Source organism: Brassica napus, chromosome C7, assembly GCF_020379485.1.
Source record: "Brassica napus cultivar Da-Ae chromosome C7, Da-Ae, whole genome shotgun sequence".
In the NCBI taxonomy this organism is placed as follows: Eukaryota; Viridiplantae; Streptophyta; class Magnoliopsida; order Brassicales; family Brassicaceae; genus Brassica; species Brassica napus.
In genome coordinates, this window is record NC_063450.1 from 41,174,148 (window position 1) to 41,194,615 (window position 20,468).

A 20,468-nucleotide genomic window follows, 5' to 3' on the forward strand; every position below is an offset into this window, starting at 1 on the left:
GAAAGAGGATCTAAATAAACATGATAGGTGTAGAGGTCACTTAGAGCAATTATAATTTAATTTGTGTGAGGTTTGTGATTTATTCCCGATATAACACTCATGAATCCTCAATTCTAACCAAATTTTATATTCAATGATTTTGCTAGTTGAAGTGTCAACATCCTGATTACGCAATTTCATGCCCAAAATCATAGTATAACTTTATAAATCAATATATAAAACTGTAAAGTTGCATTACATGTAAATTTTCGTGAGCTTTCCCTTACTCGAAGGCCCATAAAGAGAGAGAGAATCATCTATCAGTCTTTTGAGAGCGAATCAAGTTCGTAACTGACGGCAAAAACTGAAGGTCCAATCCCAAGTGAGACTAGCACGTGCCAATACCAAGTTAATGAAAAAACAAAAGTGATTTAAGAACCAAACTGCTCAAGTGGCTATCCTCAAACCGTTGTCGTTAAGATAGAGATTTAGTTGTTACTCAATAAATACTAATAAGATAAGTATATTTATCCATAGATATAGACGCAACAGTTTGATGAAGAAGATAGATTTGGTTTCTCTTTGATGCGGACGGAACTGGCAATGTACGAACCAATCAAAAGCACCGACGACGGTGATCAATGGCGTGAGAAGAAAGACATCGAGTCCGCTTCCTCTCTCCAGATTTCTTCTCATCACCATCCTTATTTCCCTTCCGACAAGGAACGATTAGTTTCTCTCGACGTCTTCCGTGGCCTTACCGTCGCCGTGAGTTGCTCTCTAACCTTGTTTTCATCGCTTACCCTTTTTTCTAGTTACAGTTTCAATCTCTTACGTCTTATGTTGTTGTGTATGTTAAATAACAGTTGATGATACTTGTGGATGATGTTGGAGGGATATTCCCAGCTATTAACCATTCAACTTGGGACGGTGTAACGCTTGCTGATTTCGTCATGCCTTTTTTCCTTTTCATTGTCGGTGTCTCTCTTGCCTTTGCTTATAAGGTAGTATGTGAATGTTGCTACTCTTTAATTAACTTCTTTTACTCTGATTCTGATCTTCCTCTGTTTTTTTTTTTTTTTGGTTACAGAACTTGTCATGCAAGTATGCTGCAACAAGAAAGGCTTTGCTTCGATCCTTTAAACTCCTATCACTTGGTCTTTTTCTCCAAGGTTTGGTTTCTTTATTCTAACCATGTGCTGTGAAAGTCCTCAAGTAGCTCTCTATATGTCATTGTTTTTGCAGGGGGATTCATTCATGGCCTCAACAGCTTAACATATGGAATAGATATAGAGAAAATTAGAGTCATGGGCATATTACAGGTATCTTTTTCCTTCCTTTCCTTCTATCTCTGCCCAAAACATGTAACGTTCTAGACGTTTTCTTGTTATGTTTCCAGAGAATAGCAATAGCATACTTAGTTGCAGCACTGTGCGAGATTTGGTTTAAAGGAAACCATAATGTCACCTCAGAGCTATCTATGATCAAGAAATACAAATTTCACTGGTAAAAACTGTCTTTTATTTTCATATCTCGAAATTCTCACTGATGATATTATCCTTTTTTATCTGACAGGGTGGTGGCATTTGTTATTACAACAACATATTTGTTCATGCTATACGGCTTATACGTGCCAGACTGGGAATATCAAATTTCAACACAAGACCAAGGATCAACAACATTCTTGGTTGGATAATTGTTCTCATCTTCCTTCTACATACCTTACCTTAAATATTATGTACCGCTGCTAAACATGTTTTAAGAATGTGAAGGTGAAATGTGGGGTAAGAGGAAACACTGGACCAGGCTGTAATGCAGTTGGAATGCTTGACCGTATGTTACTAGGGATACATCATCTCTACAGGAAACCTGTATATGCACGGACCAAGGTTCTTATATTTAAATCATGTGCTTTTTTTCTTTTTTTTTCTCAATATCTGTTCTTTGTTCGTTTTCATTTGTTCTCTTATATCTTCTTCATCAGCAATGCAGTATATATTCTCCACACAATGGGCCATTACCTCCAGGCGCTCCTTCGTGGTGTCAAGCGCCTTTTGATCCCGAAGGCCTTCTCAGGTTTCTTGCTTCTCCACTGCAGTACTGCAGTAAAATAATATGAGTTTGATATTATTGATCACAAAGTAACTTGCAAGTTTGTTTATTGTAGTTCCTTGATGGCCACCGTTACATGCCTAGTGGGTTTGCATTACGGCCATATTATCATCCACTTCAAGGTAGATATTATCATTAGTTATTGTAATGCTAGTTTCCTCTAGTTTTAGTGAACTGAAGTTAGGGTATCAGTTTCATTAGCATTTTTGTTCTTATCTTGTCTGAAACTTACTTTCGTTTCTCTAAATTGACTTTTTTACAGGATCACAAAAGGCGTCTGAACCAATGGATTTTACGTTCTTTTTGTCTTCTGATGTTAGGTCTCGCACTTGACCTCTTTGGTATTGTCCTTGACTCTTCTTTGCAAGATCAAAATACCTTATAAATCACAAGTTTGCATCGAAATAGCATTAATACAAACAGTTTAGTAATGTTATTATTATTTTTTTTTTCGGTTGCTTGCAGGAATGCATCTAAACAAACCTCTATACACATTGAGTTACGTGTGTGTCACGGCAGGCGCTTCTGGATTTCTGTTCTCCACTATATACCTAATGGTTTGCTATTATGTATTATGAATCTCTTGTTTTATAGAAGAAACACTTTGTTACAATGTAAAATGTAAATCTCTCTCTCAATCTCTATCCCCATAGGTTGATGTTTATGGATACAAACGAGCAAGTCTTGTGCTACAGTGGATGGGAATACACGCCTTGCCCATCTACGTTCTCATTGCATGCAATCTTGTCTTTCTAATCATTCATGGGTTCTACTGGAAGAAACCTATTAACAATCTCGTAAGTTTTACTTCTTTCTCTTTTGTCTTACGTTAATGATTGTTCGAACTATTGTGTTGGAACTCAAAATGTTCTTGTTTTTCAGCTTCATTTGATCGGAATTGGGAAGTGAAGAAGAGAAAGGAGGTGAAACAAGCGTATACCAAGAAACAATAGTCATTAGCCATCTTCATCATGTTATTCCATTGTCTTCCCATATTCATTCATTCACCTATAGAGTCCAATCTATTCTAGTTTTGTGTATCGAATCTCACCATGCTTTTCACATTTTCTGCTTATATCTTTATAGTATTTTCAACCACATCGTTTCCATATTATAACATGATGAAAAATTATTTTTAAAGTACAAGTGGATGCGGTAAAGATCAATGGTTGTATTTGACCCTGTTAAGCCGTCGCAGATGCAACTTACCAATCAAACCTTATAGCTAATACAGTTATATAGATACATCGTATGTATGGGTTTATACAAAAGAGCTACTACAAAAACAAGAATTGTTTTGATTAGTGTATTAGTATTGGAAGATTACCAAATAATGAAAAGTCTTACGTAAAGGTTTCTAGAAGTTAAAGGCACTAAGAGGAGGGAGGACCAAAGTCGTTAATAACAATAATATCTAAATCCACTTTCTATTGACCACACCAACCTCTCACACCTCTTTTTCATTATTCAACATTCATATATTATTTTTCTAAATTGAAATATTCCCTCGGTTTCAACCAATATGATCTATAAAATCCGCTAGAAACTGAAACTACATATCGACAATATATACTTCTAATAAATATTCAATACATGATTCAAAGTAAGTTATGAGGGAATTCTTTGGACCGTCAACTACTTAAATCAATGTTGACAAAAGTTTCTGTCGTTTTTGTTTTGTTTTCAGAAGTTAAACATTAAAATGTATTTTAAGCACCTTTTTAGATTTTATGTAGCCATTTTAACAGAAGTAAATCCATTTCATTTTCTTCTCAAAAACTAAACCTCAAGCAAAGGCTCAACCATTGAAAGACCGCATTTCCTATATGTGTTGATTTTACCGAGTCCACAAACACGGCTAGTTATAAATATACCCCCTAGGGTAAATACCTACAGCATGACATTGTCAACGTATAGAACGGTCGACCTTCATGCATGCCTATATAAAAGTACGTCTTGCTGAAAATATATAACGTATATGCGTGGGGAGAAACAATTTCGAACAAATATTCAATCACACATGTGCAGAAAGTTCCCTGAGTTAATGGAAGGTTTAGCTACGTGTGACTCAGTTAATTAATTAGTGGAGGGTTCACATTTATGTTTATAAGAGATATAATTAGAGGGTTTGACTTGATCATCACTAATGATGATATACATTAATTAGGCTAATAGGTATTATCTCCAAGTATATGACTGGTAGTTTTATCAAAAACCTTGTCATCATACCACAGATTTGATATACATAAAAAGAGCATAGCAAAGGAGATAAGTCAAAGATTCGTCCACTAATACCCACACCGATTTTATATCTCCTCGGCCACCTTTCGTTCTCACCGGTCCTATTTTTTAATATAGGGACGAAACAAAACCTACCATCTATACTATGTGCGCTCAATTATACCATATCTTTTGTCGTCATATCATTTCTCATTGCTCTCTCTCTCTTTTTTTTTTTTTGATTTTCCTAAATTGTGCGAGAGTCTCTAAAACTGACTTTCCTCGTGGCGGCCTCCAAGCTACATGGCTCATGAACAAAAACCTTGCCTGTTCATGTTGGCTGCCAGTACTCTTTTTGCTAATCATTTGCCTCCCAATGTTAAAGCAACACGCTTAGATATTTGTCTTTATTTTAAGAATCTTTATAGTTTTTTTTGTAGATTTACATATCATACAGGAGTTCATTAACTACACATGTAAAATACTTCAATACTAGAGCAAAAAGAAAAGTATATTGATGAAAAAAGCAAACTTTTAATATACCTTTTCAACGGTTCTTAAAATGATATTTATGAGGAATCATCAATACTGGATTTAAATACCGGTTATCCGGACAAAGGATATTGTGCCATGACGTCTGTATTCTACATAACATGATGTAGCTAGCTTTCCTATTACATGTCGCTCATGAGGTTCACGCGTTTGGCTAAGTAGATGTCAATATGTACTAAGTACGTTATTATCGGGAGTTATGCCTGAATGAACTATCATGTGCGTATCAGCGTATGGTTTGTTAGTTTTTTTGGCCCTTGGTAGACTTCAAAATATGCTTGACACACTGTGCAGGAGAGTGTGTGTCTTTTCATAGTTTACGGATCCAAAATTCACCTGTTGCACCAGGATTGGAAATGATAAATAGATAACGGAATAGATGGGAATTAGTTCTAACATCTATAGTACTGTATATGGCAATTGACTATTTTAGTATATAAACAAACAAAGAAATCAAAATAGATGCATCTCACATGGAGGTGTACATCAATGATCAGATTAGCCAGGCTATAACACTAGTTAAGGTATGTATTGAAAACAAATTACAATTAGTCAAATGTTGGAGGCAACATATTTATATGGTCCCATCATCATAGCTATTACTTTATTTTATGTAATTGTCAAACAAAGAGGATTATATTACAAGTTTAGACAAACCTAAGTAAATCATCCGCTACTAAAAATTGAAGTCTCTCTTTTCCTCTCCGCAAATTCACACGGGTTTGTTATATATAGATGCATGAATGAACTTGAAGGCAAACCATAAATGACTCGGTGTTGAAATGTATAATGTGACTCGGTGGAAATAGAAACAGAGAAGAATAGAAATGTAGACAAAATAAAATTAAATTAAAACAACGAAAAAAAGTCAAAATAAATGGTCAGTAAAGGGTTTGACCGGACCGGAGCGGTCCATCCATAGTTTCCCACTACCTTCCTGGATTATGAAATTGCAATTTGCATATTGCATATTGCATGCCCATTCATGTCATCTGTCCCTCATTTTCTCTATATATATATTTTATGCAAAAATCAATTTCTTCCATAGACCAAAAAAATCAAACACCTTTTAGGAGAAGAGATTTCTTTCTCGACCTAATATAGTAACCCCACAATTATTGTTATCTTAGCCAAAATCAAGTGATTATCTCTTTTTTTCATCCTTTGAAACAAAATGAGACGAGGGAATTCAGGAACCGACCATGAACTTGGGATTCTACGAGGAGCTCACTCAGACACCAACTCCGACAACGAAAGCAACGCCAGCGACCGGTCGGCCTTCAGTGGTCCGCTTGGCCGTCCCAAACGCACGTCCAAGAAAAACGCAAGATTCGCTGCGGATCTTCCCACGAGAAGCACCAGCCTCAGCGACGGTGGTGTTGGCCGTGGTGGTGAAGACGATGAGTACGTGGAGATCACGCTAGACATTAGGGACGATTCGGTGGCCGTCCACAGCGTCCAGCAAGCAAGTCCTGGAGGAGGAACTCATGAGGATCCAGAGCTGACACTCCTCACGAAGAAGACGCTTGAAAGCAACCTCAACAACTCCGCCTCACTTTCCTTCTTCCGTAGCACCTCCTCGCGCATCAAGAACGCCTCACGCGAGCTCCGCCGCGTGTTCTCAAGACGGTCTACCCCCGCCGTGAGGCGGTTTGACCGCACGAGCTCCGCAGCCGTCCACGCTCTTAAAGGTCTAAAGTTCATCGCCACCAAAACCGCCGCATGGCCAGCCGTAGACCAGCGGTTTGATAAACTCTCTCTCGACTCCAATGGTCTCTTACTCTCTTCCAAGTTTTGGGAATGCTTGGGTACGTAATTCATTCTAGTTTAAGCAATTATGTTTATAACTTTATATATACTATATTCCTATTTTTGTTGATTTTCATTATTTTGAACTTTCGGTAGGAATGAACAAGGAATCAAAAGACTTCGCGGACCAGCTCTTTAGGGCACTAGCTCGCCGTAATAACATCTCCGGAGATGCAATCACCAAGGAGCAGCTCAGAGTCTTCTGGGAACAGATCTCAGATGAAAGCTTTGATGCCAAACTCCAAGTCTTCTTTGACATGTAAGCTTTCTCTTATCTTTTTACCTAACCCATTAATATCTACAGTTAATTGATCATCACTATGGTCATTTAATTATTGGTATTTTCAAAGCTAAACGGTCATCAGGAGCTAAAGACCGATATTATAATTTAATATATATTTTTAAATAATTTTAATAATTTTATGAAGTTTAGTGCATTCGTAACTAAATAAATGATGTCATTATGTGGTCAGGGTGGACAAAGACGAAGATGGACGAGTAACAGAAGAAGAGGTCGCTGAGGTGAACACCACATACACCATTCAATCTTTTCTCATATTTTATTTTTATATTATACTCCCTTTCAAAATAATATATATTTTATAATTTTATGTTTATTAATAAAATATAATAAAACTTAATTATTAATTCATAATTTTTTATAATTTTATATTTCATATATTTCTAAACCAATAACAATTTGAGAAATGCAATTAATATTATTGAAGTTTACAATTATTTATTATTAGTTGATGAAAAATGCATTAGAAATATAAAAAATACATCTTTTTGAAACAAATTTATTTTTTAAAACATGTAACTTTTTTAAATGCCGGGAATAAGTAATTGTGTGACCAAAACAAAATACATATTCTTTAGTTGATTATCTTGACAAATTTGTCCACGCGCAAATCCCACTGACTTTATCTGCTGACGTTTAATGTTTCTTAACTGCATGTGAACACGACAATAATAGATATAGATTAGAGTAATGTTTCTTACTTTTGTTAAGGTTATTAATTCTAAGACATACTTTTTGGTAATTAATTGCAGATTATTAGTCTTAGTGCTTCAGCCAACAAGCTCTCGAATATTCAAAAGCAGGCCAAAGAATATGCAGCGCTGATAATGGAAGAGCTGGACCCGGACAATGCTGGGTACATTATGGTACGTATGGTCCACCTTACCACTCAGTCTCTAATGCTATATATTGATAAATTCACCACGCTTGATATTTTACTAGAGACAACCAGAGAAAAACAAGTTTCTAAAAAATCCAAAATGGTCAATGTTGTTGGCGTCTACGTAATCAGTGGCGTCTATACGTGATATACTTTACATAAACACTAGAAATTGGAATATATGAAAAATATAAAATAATAATCGAAGAACTAGTCAATTCTAGATCTTAGTGGGGCAACTAAATGTCGGAGTGTTGTTTAAATATTGGAAAAACCTGTGAAAAATGTTGAAAGATTGTTTTGTAACGCTGTGTATTGTAATATCATAGTTAAATAATTGAAATGTGGTGTCACAGATTGAAAACTTGGAAATGCTGCTGTTACAAGCACCAAACCAGTCGGTAAGGATGGGAGACAGTAGGATACTAAGCCAAATGATAAGCCAGAAGCTGAAACCAGCTAAAGAGACCAACCCTCTGGTGAGATGGTCGGAGAAAATCAAATATTTCGTACTTGACAACTGGCAGAGACTATGGATCATGATGCTATGGCTTGGCATCTGTTGCGGCCTATTCGCTTACAAATTTATTCAGTACCGGAACAAAGCGGCCTATGACGTGATGGGTTATTGCGTTTGCGTCGCCAAAGGAGGCGCAGAGACTCTCAAGTTCAACATGGCTCTCATATTGCTGCCTGTTTGTCGCAACACCATCACTTGGCTAAGGAACAAGACTAAGCTAGGTGTTGTCGTACCGTTCGATGACAATCTCAACTTCCATAAGGTTATAGCAAGCGGGATTGTGGTCGGGGGTTTGCTCCATGTAGTTGCGCATTTAGCTTGTGATTTCCCGCGTATAATTGCCGCGGATGAGGATACCTATGAGCCAATGATTCCTTACTTTGGGGAGCAACCGGAGAGCTATTGGTGGTTTGTGAAGGGAGTGGAAGGTGTGACTGGTATTATAATGGTTGTGCTAATGGCTATAGCTTTTACACTCGCTACGCCTTGGTTCCGTCGTAACAAGCTTAACTTGCCTAATTTCCTCAAGAAGCTAACCGGTTTCAATGCCTTTTGGTACTCTCACCATTTGTTCATCATTGTTTATGCTCTTCTCATTGTCCATGGTATCAAGCTCTACCTCACAAAGATTTGGTATCAGAAAACGGTATGCTCTTCAAACCATGATTCATCTGTTTTATTCTCTACAGTTATCTCTCTTTTCTGGTTAGTTAATTAATACTTCTTGTTTGTGTGATTACTTTAGACATGGATGTATTTGGCTGTACCAATGCTTCTGTATGCGTCAGAGAGGCTGCTCCGTGCTTTAAGATCAAGCATCAAACCGGTTAAGATTCTCAAGGTAATTAAGATATATATATATCTAGGTTTTGACCACAAATGAAACATTGGTTTTAAACCCTAAATTTTATATGATAATTTACTTAAATATAGACTCTCAAAATTGTTTAATTTTTTTATTAAGGTTGTTACTAAATTGCTTATATCCATGACTTATCCTGGTTTCGAAAAATAAAACTAAATATGTTTCATCTAATACTTTAATATGTTAAATTATTTTATAGTTTTTATAAAGATGTGTATGTATGTATCAATAGGTGGCTGTTTATCCGGGTAACGTATTGTCTCTACACGTGACGAAGCCACAAGGATTCAAATACAAAAGTGGACAGTACATGTTCGTGAACTGTAGAGCCGTCTCTCCCTTCGAGTGGCATCCTTTCTCCATCACATCAGCTCCAGGAGACGACTACCTAAGCGTACACATCCGGACGCTTGGTGACTGGACTCGTAAGCTCAGGACCGTCTTCTCTGAAGTATGCAAACCTCCTACCGCTGGTAAAAGCGGTCTGCTCAGAGCAGATGGAGGAGACTCCGTTGCGTTCCCAACGGTTCTTATCGACGGTCCCTACGGTGCACCCGCACAAGACTACAAGAAGTACGATGTGGTACTTCTAGTAGGTCTTGGCATTGGAGCCACGCCTATGATCAGTATCCTCAAGGACATCATCAGCAACATGAAAACTGATGCCCACGACAGAGACATCGAAAACAACAATAGTAATGGGAATAGTAAAGGGTTTAGGACGAGGAAAGCTTATTTCTATTGGGTGACTAGAGAGCAAGGATCGTTCGAGTGGTTTAAGGGCATAATGGACGAGGTTGCGGAGCTGGACGAGGAAGGAATCATCGAGCTTCATAATTATTGCACGAGCGTGTACGAGGATGGTGATGCTAGGGTTGCTCTTATTGCCATGCTTCAGTCGTTGCAACACGCTAAGAACGGTGTTGATGTTGTATCTGGGACACGTGTTAAGTCCCACTTCGCTAAACCTAACTGGAGACAAGTCTACAAGAGGATCGCTGTTCAGCATCCCGGCAAACGAATCGGTTAGTAACTAATCTTGACCGCTTTAACTAATCTTGTTACTATGTGTGATATATATGTTAATTACTAGTGTATTTAAAATAATTAAATACTAATATGAATTTGATTGCAGGAGTTTTCTATTGTGGGGCACCAGCACCGACTAAGGAACTAAAAAATCTGGCTTTGGATTTCTCTCGAAAGACAACTACCAAGTTTGACTTCCACAAAGAGAACTTCTAATCTCAATTATATAAGTTGGGGGTCAATTAAGTAGAAAAATAAGATAAGAAACTGCAGATAGAGATTAAATTCTTAAATTCTTTTCCTTTTATAAAAACATCATATGAGCTGTATTCCTTCGTTTCTTTTTTTGTTTCCTGCTTATTTTTGTCTCTTTTTATGGAACTTAGTTTATTGTCAAATTAAGATAATAGAAGCATATATAGTTGCAGATTTAGTATTGTAAACCTGTAATTATGGAGTTACTTCAACATTGTTTTCTACTCATAATCATATCTTTAAGACTTTAACCAGTAAAAGATAATTTTGATTTTGATTTTTAATACTCATTACTCCTCTCGACACACTTACTGGAAATTACAGCACGACAGTCTGGATTATTTACCCGTTTTTCATGCATTATGCGTCTGCTCCTCTTGTTTATTTTGCAAAAAGATTTTTCATAAACATTATATTTAAAATGGAAAGCTATATTTATGTTTATAAAAATATAACGTATTATTTTAAAGGGAAAATTGTTTTTTTTAGAGTAAAAAGAAAATGATAACTATTTCTTTTTAGACTAATATTCATTTTATGTCATTTTTGATTGTAATACCATTTAATATTTTTGAAAATAAATTTAATAAATAGTTTTACAAAAAAAAAAAAAATAGTAACTATTGATAAAATACCTATATGATTTTAGTGGTATTTTTTCAGTTCTAAAAATGTTTAAATTATAATTTTCAGATTTTGTTCTAAATAAAGTAGAAATGGCATTCTACGAAGTAGAAAATGAAATCCACTTTTTTCACTGAATCTACAATGTTTAGAATACATGATCTACGTAAATAAAAGTTTTCTAAAAATATTTAGAATACACATTCCGCACTTAACCTACCGATCTAAAATCTTTAGAAATCAAAATCTACACATTAATATAAATCTAAAACACGTAGAAACCGGCTTCTACAGATTTACTGTAAAACTAAAATATGTAGAAATCAAAATCTACACATTACTCTAATTATAAAAACCTGTAGAAACTGATTTCTACAGATTAGCTGTATTCGACGGATAAGAAATCAGTTCCTAAAAATATGGAAACAAAATATTTGGGAATATTCACTTTCATATTTTGAAAAAATTGATTTAAAAAAAAAAACAAAAAAAATGTGGTAACCTTCTTCTCACGCCGTCTTATATATTACATTGATTGTTCACAAAAATTTCACATTATTTCTACCAAATCAGTGTGAAATTGAGTGAGTTAGGGTTTATGAACTTGAGACTTTGATTTTCTTCCCCTTTGTTCTTGAAGGAGATGGGAAATTATGGGTTTCATCCCAAAGAAATCGAGTTTAAAGAGTTGAAATCGTGTTTGGTCGGTTCAAATCAAATGGGAATCAAACCGGATATAACAAAAAAAAAATCAGGAAATCGATTTGGAATACTTACCTGGGCACATGGTCGATCGGTCTATATGATATCGATCTTTGCCGATCGAGTGAAATGGACCAGGTCGATCAGTATATGCTCCGCATTTTTTTGTTCTGCATAATGATCAGGATCGATCGATCCGTTCGACCTTGTAATTTCGGATCGATTGATTCCGTTTGATCGAACCCACCATTTATTATATTTAAAAATTATAATTTTAAAGACATTATTGCTATTTTGAATAATTAGCCTATCAGAACATAAAATATATAAGATTAATCTAAAGTGACATAGTTATATTTTTTTTTCTCTGAAAAACAATTTTCTCTATTTTAAATTAATGATCTGACCGTGGTAGAAGGCAAAGAAAACAAAAGAGTGGTGGTTGTTACTTGTTCTAGACTTCTAGAAGGTGAATGCCACTTGTTTTGTCTTGAGTAGTAGCGTGTCAACGAGCACTACCCACGCCTCCCCACGGGTTAGACAATTCTTGTTTCGACGCCGTTTACTGGGGCCACACCCACCAAAACCCGCGTTCGATTTCTTGCCTGTCGGAATGATACAGGGATATTGTTTAATAACAAACTTTTTTCAATTTCTTTCTGTGTAATAGAAGTGTACCTACATTTTCAATTTGTCATATTGGTATAGCTTTGCTTTCCCATCACAATCACTTCATACTACAACCAACTTCAAGCATTTATCAACTATATCACAATACTAAAAGGAACATATAAACCTCCCACATTGCTCTTCAGATTAATTATAATCAACCAATCAGAATTCATTATTTTTGCCATGTCACACTCAAATTGGGCTGATTTTGTTGCTGATCCGTAAGCCACAGCATTGTTGGGCTATATTAGTTATTGATGCACCTGGTTTGTTATTAATTAGTATATATGATATTTAGACCCAGTAGCCCAATGCACCCGAATCCTTAAAACGCAGATCTTTAATCATTTCGTCGACATCCTCTCTTCATCGTTTCATCTTTTTTTCTTTTTGAAAGATTCATCGTTTCATCTTTCTCAACGGTTCGTCGATCAATCGACACACTACTCCATAATTGATCAATGAATCCTCCAGAAATCCCATTTATGTCTTCCTTTCACCTTCCTTCCTCTCAATTTCTATAACATTCCTCCCAATAGATAGTAATCCACCAGAAAGTCTTCCGTAGCCACTGGCAATGCCGAATTTCTAGATCGAACGAACACACATGCCTTTCATATGTTCATGTCTGCCTTTCTTCAGGTTCCAACTCCCTTTTTCACAATATATAAACATATCCTCTGATTCTATGCTCCACCATCATACACGACAAATACATCACGGCGAGAGAGGCATGCTTATTGGGTTAGAACTAATTTCGTGGACAAGCATGTATAGACCCGTAACTATGATGAGATTATTTGATTCCCTCAGACTCTATACGCTTACTATTGGTTCCGCTAATTCACCATAGTCATCACCCAATTCTTCAGTGATGTATCTGCAGGCTTGGTAGAAGCGGAGCTGCGTTACCAGTGAATCCATTTCGGTCAAACAACAGTCTCTGAAGCGGGTCGAATAATGGTATGTATATCCATTCTGTTACTCTCCTCTCCTCATAGCTGAACCGTCTATTTCTGCAATGTTTGTTTCTTTCTTATTTTCACTTTGTGGGTTATTCTTCCGATGATCTGTTTGCTTGGTTTGTTGTTCCTTTCAGTTTGTGAACTGTATCTTTCTCTATACCCTAATATTGAATGTTTCTATCTACATCAGGAACCAAAAGAGAATAATAACCTTCGTCAAAATACTTTGGCACTGTATTGTCTACATGAGATAACAATGGTGAGTTTCACATTAGCTTTTACTTTTGGAAATCTGTGAACCGTTTTGACAAGGTGAAGCATAACGTTTTCACATTAAAGTTTTTGATAACCTCCTCGAAGACCAAAAAAGAGATCAAGAACTGTTCAGAAACAAATGAATGTAATGTTATAGCACAAATAATGTTATAGCTTGCTTTGTTGCTTAACATTTTCATTCTTGGTTGCTGTCTCTTTTCCGGATTTAGCTAGCAGAGCAAGTAACACAGGCTCTTATGAATCCCCTGAAGCTGCGGAAACATGATCAGAGGTGTGATTCCTTGCTTCGGTTTTTTTCTTCGGTTTCTTCAATTTAGTGTCCACGCAACTTCACATTGCCACCATTGATTCCAGATTATAATAATTCATTGTGTTTTGGAGTTCCTGCTGTAGATATATGTCTAAGCCATTCCTCATGTTTCAATGTTTGATATATTGTTATAACTGAAAGTCAACTGGTACAAATATTATTCTAGGTATTATATATTGATTCAATATTTTTGATCCAGTCACTAGAAAGACAAAAGTGAAACTGTGAAGAAAGGTAATAGTACTCTTTGATCAATATAAGAATTCCTTTCTTGGTTCGATGAGTGTGCTAATCTCACATGGATCCTCGACAATCTTTTACCAAAAATCCAAACTAAAAGTTGGTTGTTATAATACAAGTTTTGTTCGTACTTAAGGGAAATGTTATGTTAACGAAATAGAAAAAGAAACTACAAGTCTTACAAACTTATTACTAACCAAGTATTTTACTATTATAGTTTCAAAAAGAAAAGTATTTTGCTATTTTCAATCAAATGACATTTTCTAAAAAATATGATATTATGAGTACTAATCACTGAACATTTAAACCTATACCGTTTCTAAGTTAGTTAAAATACATTTGATCCCCCTTCTAAATCAACACATATATTACTAAAATATTAATTTCATATATTTAGTTATTTACAATATATAAAGTATCAATAATATTTTGGAAGCAAAAATTTGATCAAATAAATATAAGGGGACATATTTTCAACCCATATATAAAAAAATCTCAACACGTTAAATAATAATAATGTAATCAGTGAGTAGTTAATCAAAAATTTAAGACGAAACATTTATAATTTTCTTATTTTAAGAGTGTGAACAATGGTAAAGTAAAAATATCTCTTTGTATGCTTGAGTATATGATATATATTATATTTGTTTAGTAATTTTCACGACACTATTAAAAAAAATCCATTTCATCATAAATAATATTGATTATTCAAAATTTCAATCAAAAATGAAAAAAAACTAAAATTTGATATTATATCATATATGATATCAAAAGAAGTAGCAAGAGAAAAAAATAAAAATAAATCAACAACAAAGAAATTATTCTATCAACAACAAAGAAATTACTCCATCTACAACTCATGAGATAATAATCAAAGAAATACAACTAATAACAACTTCTCAACATCATCCGGACTATTTATGTATTCATAACTTAGTTTTGGTATTTTAGAAAACTAAAAAATATATATTTTTGTTACATAAAAATGCAAGAAAAAATTATATGTAACATTTAACCAACAAAAAGAGTAATATGTTCACATGAAAGTTCTACAATATTCTTCATAAATTAAGGTTTATAAATAATTAACCCGGGCGTAGCCCGGGAAAAGACCTAGTATCATTTAAGAATACAATCACTTCATAGTACAATAAACTTTAAATACTATTTATCAACCATATCATTTAAGAATACGTATCCTCACGGACCTCTCATGTTAGTTGATAATCTCGAAATCTACCAACTCCAACGTCTTGTGATTCGGCACATGTTCTTAAATCCACATAGACGATTAGAACATCATTATCCTAACTACTCATAATGGGTTGCTTAATTATATTATAATAGTATTTAAGATGTTAATTTTGATAAGAAACTTAGTTTAGTTAAGCAACTTGATACTTTTTTCTCCTCTATTGCAAGTCTCTTATTTTTGGGTTCTTAAATAAATTTTAAATTTTTTTAAAATTAAAATTTATTTATTACATAAAACATAATAAAAGATAACATTTCAAAGATAAAATTTTAAATAAAAACATGACAACAAAGATTAGTAAAAAACACGATAATTATTACAAATCAGCATCTGAGCTCAGTTGTTGTCTTCATCACGTCCAAATTTATGCTATATATGTTCAACCAAATCATCTTTCAGTTGTTGATGCATTTGCCTATCACAAATTCTTATTCGAACACCCATCATATTGGCGATATTTGTAGGCATGTCTGTAGAATACTTGAGATCCACATGTGAACTTCCGTTGTCTTCTGCTTGTTGGAACTCTGAAACATCAAATTGAGTGTATCCATCTCGTTCGTCTTTTACTATCATATTATGGAGTATGATACATGCTCTCATAATCTTCCCAATTTTGACTTTATCCCAAAACAGCGCTGGATTTTTAACAATGACAAATCGAGCTTGCAGGACTCCAAAAGCACGCTCGACATCTTTTCGGGCAGCTTCTTGACGTTGGGAAAATAAAACTGCTTTCGGCCCTTGTGGTATTGGAATAGATTGGATAAAAGTAGCCGATTTAGGATAAATACTATCGGTGAGATAATACGCCATATGATACTCTCTTCCATTGACATAGAAACTGACTTGAGGAGCTTGACCTTTTATTATGTCATCAAAAACAGGAGAGCGATCAAGAACGTTGATATCATTTAAGGTATCTGGAGGGCCAAAAAATGCATGCCATATCCAAAGATCATACGAGGCTACCGCCTCTAAAACGATTGTTGGTTTACCCGAACCACGAGAATATTGCCATTTCCAAGCGGTGGGACAATTCTTCCACTCCTAATGCATACATTCGATGCTTCCTATCATCCCGGGAAATCCACGATGCTCTCCAATATCAAGTAGGCGTTGAAGGTCAACCGGTGTTGGTCTTCTTAGGTACTCATCGCCGAATAAATATATTATTCCTTTCACGAAATTTTGTACACATAACTGAGTACTTGTTTCACCGAGCCGGAGCTATTCGTCGACCGCATCTGCCGCATAACCATATGCCAAGACACGAATGGCTGCAGTACACTTTTGTAGAGGAGAGAGACTATTCCTTCCGAGACCATCTTTCTTTTCCCGAAAGTATTCATCTTCGTTGGAGAGTCGATCAACAATGTGCATAAACAACGGCTTGTTCATTCTAAAACGTCGTCGGAAAAAATTTTCAGGATACGTTGGAGTATCACTGAAATAATCATTCCATAAACGAATATGTCCTTCTTCACGATTTCTTTCAATATAAGCTCGTTTTTTTTCTTTGTTTCCTTGCTTCTTCTTGATGACCAATGGTCAAATTCTCGAAGGTTTGATCAAAATATTATTCAAAATATTGATCAAATGTATCAAGTGATTCTTCAAAAGGGTTTTGAGAAGAGGAAGCCATATTTGTGATAGAAGAGATAATTTTTTTTTTGATCAAAGATGATATTGGGATCGAGGTTTGGTAAGAAGAGGGAGGTTGAGTTTGTGATTTGGGTTCGGTGATGGTTTGGTAAGAAGATGGAGAATGATATTGTGATTTGTCTTTGCTTTTGGTTTGGTAAGAAGATGGAGAATGAATTGGTGATTTGGCTTTGCTTTTGGTTACGTTGGAAGAGGGATAATGCGTATGTGATTGGTTTGTAGAGAAAGAACAATTTATAGAAGCAAGAGATAGAGGGTAGCAAATTTTATAATATTCTTGAAACATACAAATGCATTGTCCGTGACATAAACATACAAAAACAACAAGACAAAAGAGTACAAAGACAATCCGTGACATAAACATACAAATTGTCTGTGACATAAACATACAAACTGTCTTACAAAAGATTACAAGACAGTCCTTACAAAAGAGTACAAGACAGTCCAATACAGAGTCTGTGACATGAGAAACCTACCGACTCCAATGCTCCACTCATTACCGTGACCTGAAACAGAAAAGAAGTTCCATTCAATAACCAAAGCAGCAACAACCTTTACTAAAGCACACAAGCACAAGCAACAACAAAAGGAACAACAAGACTGTCAAGTAGACATGAACAACGAGATTTAAAACAGACTGTCCAGTTCAAGTAGAAGCAACAACAAAAGCAACACAAGCACAAGCAACAATGAGATTTAAAACAGAACAAGAACAATGAGATTTAAACCATAGACTTTAGCTTAACCTAATTAGACATCAGCTCAAGAATGAACTTCTTCTTCAGAGCTGCTTCTTCATCATCTAGAGGTTCTTCCTTTGCAATGAGACTGTCAAGTAGCTTCATCTTCCCAAGCCTTTCCTTGACAACCAAATCCTCCTGCTTGATGGTACACATAGTCTGAAATTCAGACTTCTCCACCATCGGCTTCTTCTTCCCACGGGCTTTTGCTGCTTTTACTCCCGGGGGGCGGTTTGTGCCGTCATCAACTTCAGCATCGTTATCTTTCACAGACTCGCTTGCTGAATGAGAACCATCATCAAACTTCCTCCTTTTGTTGCTGCTTTCATTGCCACACCATTTCTGGTCATGGCGAAGCTCTCTCCACGCATGTTCAAGCGTGAACTTATTTTTGTAGTTGTTGTTGAAGATGGCGTGAGCATTATTGAGAACATCAACCTCATTTTGGCCGCTTGTCTTCTCTCTTGTTGCAGCTTCATACGATCCACTAAACTTGGAAACAAGATCATTGATCTTGTGCTAACGATGCTTGCAGTGGGTTGCTTCTCTCTCTTCACCGCGTGCAACCTTCGGACTGGCTGCATAGTATGCTGTGATTCTACTCCAGAATGCACCAGAACGTTGCTCATTGCCTACTAGAGGATCTTTGCTCGTGTTTAACCAGGCGGAGATGAGCACAAGATCATCAGCTGGCGACCACGTCCTTCTTTCTCTACGCTCTGAAGGCTTGTCTACACCAAGGTTGGAAGCTTCAGTACTTTGACTGCCGAAGACAGGAACATGTGATGAATTTGGATCGACATTGTCTTCTACTAAACGAAAGACAGTGTCTTGTTGGCTATTAAGAAGCTCAACGAAGTTTGCCGTGTGTGCATATGGAGTAGAATCCATATCCGGAAACAGAAATGGATAGAAGAAGATGAGAAGATAAAGAAGAATGAATGCAAAGAAGAGAGTTAGCTGGATTGTGTTTAATAAAAAGAGAAAGCTGGATTGTGTTTAATAGAAGAGAGAAAGCTGCAAGAGAAGAGAGATTGTGTTTAATACAAGAGAGAAATTGAATTGCTCATTCATCACACCCACAACCACATCGACTTGACATCTAGCTAACTCATTAATCACAGTTAGACATTTCTATGTTTACTCATTTCTATCTAACTAATTTTAATTCATTACAGCCAAGTTCACAATCAAACAGTACACAAAGAAACATTAAGAAACAAAGAGACATTTCTGAACAATATATTTACCGAGACAAGAAAGATTCAGACACAAGAGGATTCGACCAAAAACTCTTCATATTTATCAAACTCATTCAACACACTTCCAATCAATTATATTTATCACATAAGCTAATTCAATTCAATTCAGTTCCAATCAATTCAATTCAGTCCCAACCATAATCTTACACTAAACCATCAGTTCCAATCAATTCATCACAAAAGCTAATTCAATTCAATTCAGTTCATTATATTTCCTAGCAGATGGAAGAGTAACACTAACCTGTTTTGATATTGTAGTCCGTTGTTCGATGAAGCTTCCTCAGCTCTCTTTCCACAGATTGTATATCTAACGCCATTTGATCCCAACATCTCAGCCCACAAAGACAGAAACAAAATATATTAATCGACTGAAATAAGCTAAATCAAATTTGATTAACTTGCAACAAACATTACGAGAATGAAACAATATATATTACACCTAAACCCAACATAATCAACATACAGAAACATTATCAACTCGTTGATCTTGAAACAAAAAAATCACAACTGATCAAAGCACAATCTAAGCCATGCATGATGATTGAAGAACATTAAACAGAAGCTTTACCTGAACGAATCGCGGAGAGCAAAGGACAGAGAGCTCCGTCGCCGTCGAGGAGAGCCACCGGCTGAGAGCTCCGTCGCCGTCGAGGAGAGCCACCGCGAGACAGAATCAAACCTACAAACAAATAAAACATGTGATCAGAGCAAGAAGAAGTCTAATCAAATACATGCATGATTAAAGAGGACAACCATAGATTTACCTTTCGATTCGACTAGAGCCACAGGGAGAGAGCGGTCCCTCGCCGTCGAGGAGACCCATGGAGAGGGAGAGATTCAGCAATCGAGGACAGCCACCGAGAGAGAGAGAGGTTTGTCGTCGTATCATCGAGGAGCCACCAAGAGAAAGAGAATCATCGATTCGTCGACGATCCACAGAGAGAGAGGCTTCCGTTTCGTCGACGAGCCACATAGAGGGGGAGTCGCGCCGTTTCTTCGAGGAGAACCACCGGGAAGAGAGACAGCGATTCACCTTCTCGGAGCCGAAGAGAGAGATGTCTCGAGAGAAAGAGAAAGAACAGAAGACGAAACGGAGATATACGCCTCTTCTTTCTCCTCCCATTTGATGACACGTGCCAATTAGCAACGTCCCTTGTAAACACTAATTAAGCGACGCTGCTTCTTTTATTTTGGGTTTTTCCATTTTTTTTTAAACCCAAAAACTATTAAACACC

General features: G+C 36.0%; 3 protein-coding genes across 6 annotated transcripts; 2 read left to right on the forward strand and 1 right to left on the reverse strand.

The window, feature by feature from the left end:
* Window positions 1–218: 218 nt before the first annotated feature.
* LOC106352274 (heparan-alpha-glucosaminide N-acetyltransferase) lies at window positions 219–3,189 on the forward strand. Of its 4 annotated transcripts, none has more exons than XM_013791931.3 (13): window positions 219–747; window positions 846–983; window positions 1,070–1,151; window positions 1,225–1,301; window positions 1,379–1,485; window positions 1,555–1,666; window positions 1,743–1,868; window positions 1,964–2,055; window positions 2,147–2,213; window positions 2,354–2,432; window positions 2,557–2,648; window positions 2,745–2,888; window positions 2,974–3,189. In XM_013791931.3, the coding sequence occupies exons 1-13, from the start codon at window positions 565–567 to the stop codon at window positions 2,998–3,000; spliced, it is 1,326 nt and encodes a 441-aa protein (XP_013647385.1). In that variant the 5' UTR covers window positions 219–564; the 3' UTR covers window positions 3,001–3,189. The 4 variants fall into 4 exon arrangements, 2 of the variants coding, with proteins under 2 accessions (XP_013647385.1, XP_013647387.1); XM_013791933.3 differs by having other exon boundaries at window positions 1,752–1,868; XR_001271563.3 differs by lacking the exons at window positions 2,745–2,888; window positions 2,974–3,189 and having other exon boundaries at window positions 1,972–2,055; window positions 2,557–2,647.
* Window positions 3,190–5,875: 2,686 nt separating this feature from the next.
* LOC106348958 (respiratory burst oxidase homolog protein D) lies at window positions 5,876–10,810 on the forward strand. The gene is made up of 8 exons (XM_013788801.3): window positions 5,876–6,671; window positions 6,769–6,931; window positions 7,146–7,194; window positions 7,726–7,839; window positions 8,210–9,019; window positions 9,119–9,214; window positions 9,471–10,263; window positions 10,374–10,810. The coding sequence occupies exons 1-8, from the start codon at window positions 6,038–6,040 to the stop codon at window positions 10,481–10,483; spliced, it is 2,769 nt and encodes a 922-aa protein (XP_013644255.1). The 5' UTR covers window positions 5,876–6,037; the 3' UTR covers window positions 10,484–10,810.
* A 7,167-nt stretch (window positions 10,811–17,977) lies between these two features.
* Window positions 17,978–18,862, reverse strand: LOC106350786 (glutathione S-transferase T3-like). Its single transcript, XM_013790628.1, has 2 exons — window positions 18,539–18,862; window positions 17,978–18,463 (listed from the first exon to the last, which is right to left on the reverse strand). The coding sequence occupies exons 1-2, from the start codon at window positions 18,860–18,862 to the stop codon at window positions 17,978–17,980; spliced, it is 810 nt and encodes a 269-aa protein (XP_013646082.1).
* Between the last annotated feature and the right edge of the window lie 1,606 nt (window positions 18,863–20,468).

Bases quoted from the DNA above. Each gene is read 5' to 3' on its own strand.
- LOC106352274 (XM_013791931.3), top strand. From the start codon at position 565: ATGCGGACGGAACTGGCAATGTACGAACCAATCAAAAGCACCGACGAC. The intron at 984-1,069 runs GTAGTATGTGAA...TTTTGGTTACAG, and splicing joins CTCTTGCCTTTGCTTATAAG to AACTTGTCATGCAAGTATGC. The intron at 2,649-2,744 runs GTTTGCTATTAT...CTATCCCCATAG, and splicing joins TCTCCACTATATACCTAATG to GTTGATGTTTATGGATACAA.
- LOC106348958 (XM_013788801.3), top strand. From the start codon at position 6,038: ATGAGACGAGGGAATTCAGGAACCGACCATGAACTTGGGATTCTACGA. The intron at 6,932-7,145 runs GTAAGCTTTCTC...TTATGTGGTCAG, and splicing joins CTCCAAGTCTTCTTTGACAT to GGTGGACAAAGACGAAGATG. The intron at 7,840-8,209 runs GTACGTATGGTC...GTGGTGTCACAG, and splicing joins ACAATGCTGGGTACATTATG to ATTGAAAACTTGGAAATGCT.
- LOC106350786 (XM_013790628.1), bottom strand. From the start codon at position 18,862: ATGGATTCTACTCCATATGCACACACGGCAAACTTCGTTGAGCTTCTT. The intron at 18,464-18,538 runs GTTGCACGCGGT...CTTGTTTCCAAG, and splicing joins ACTATGCAGCCAGTCCGAAG to TTTAGTGGATCGTATGAAGC.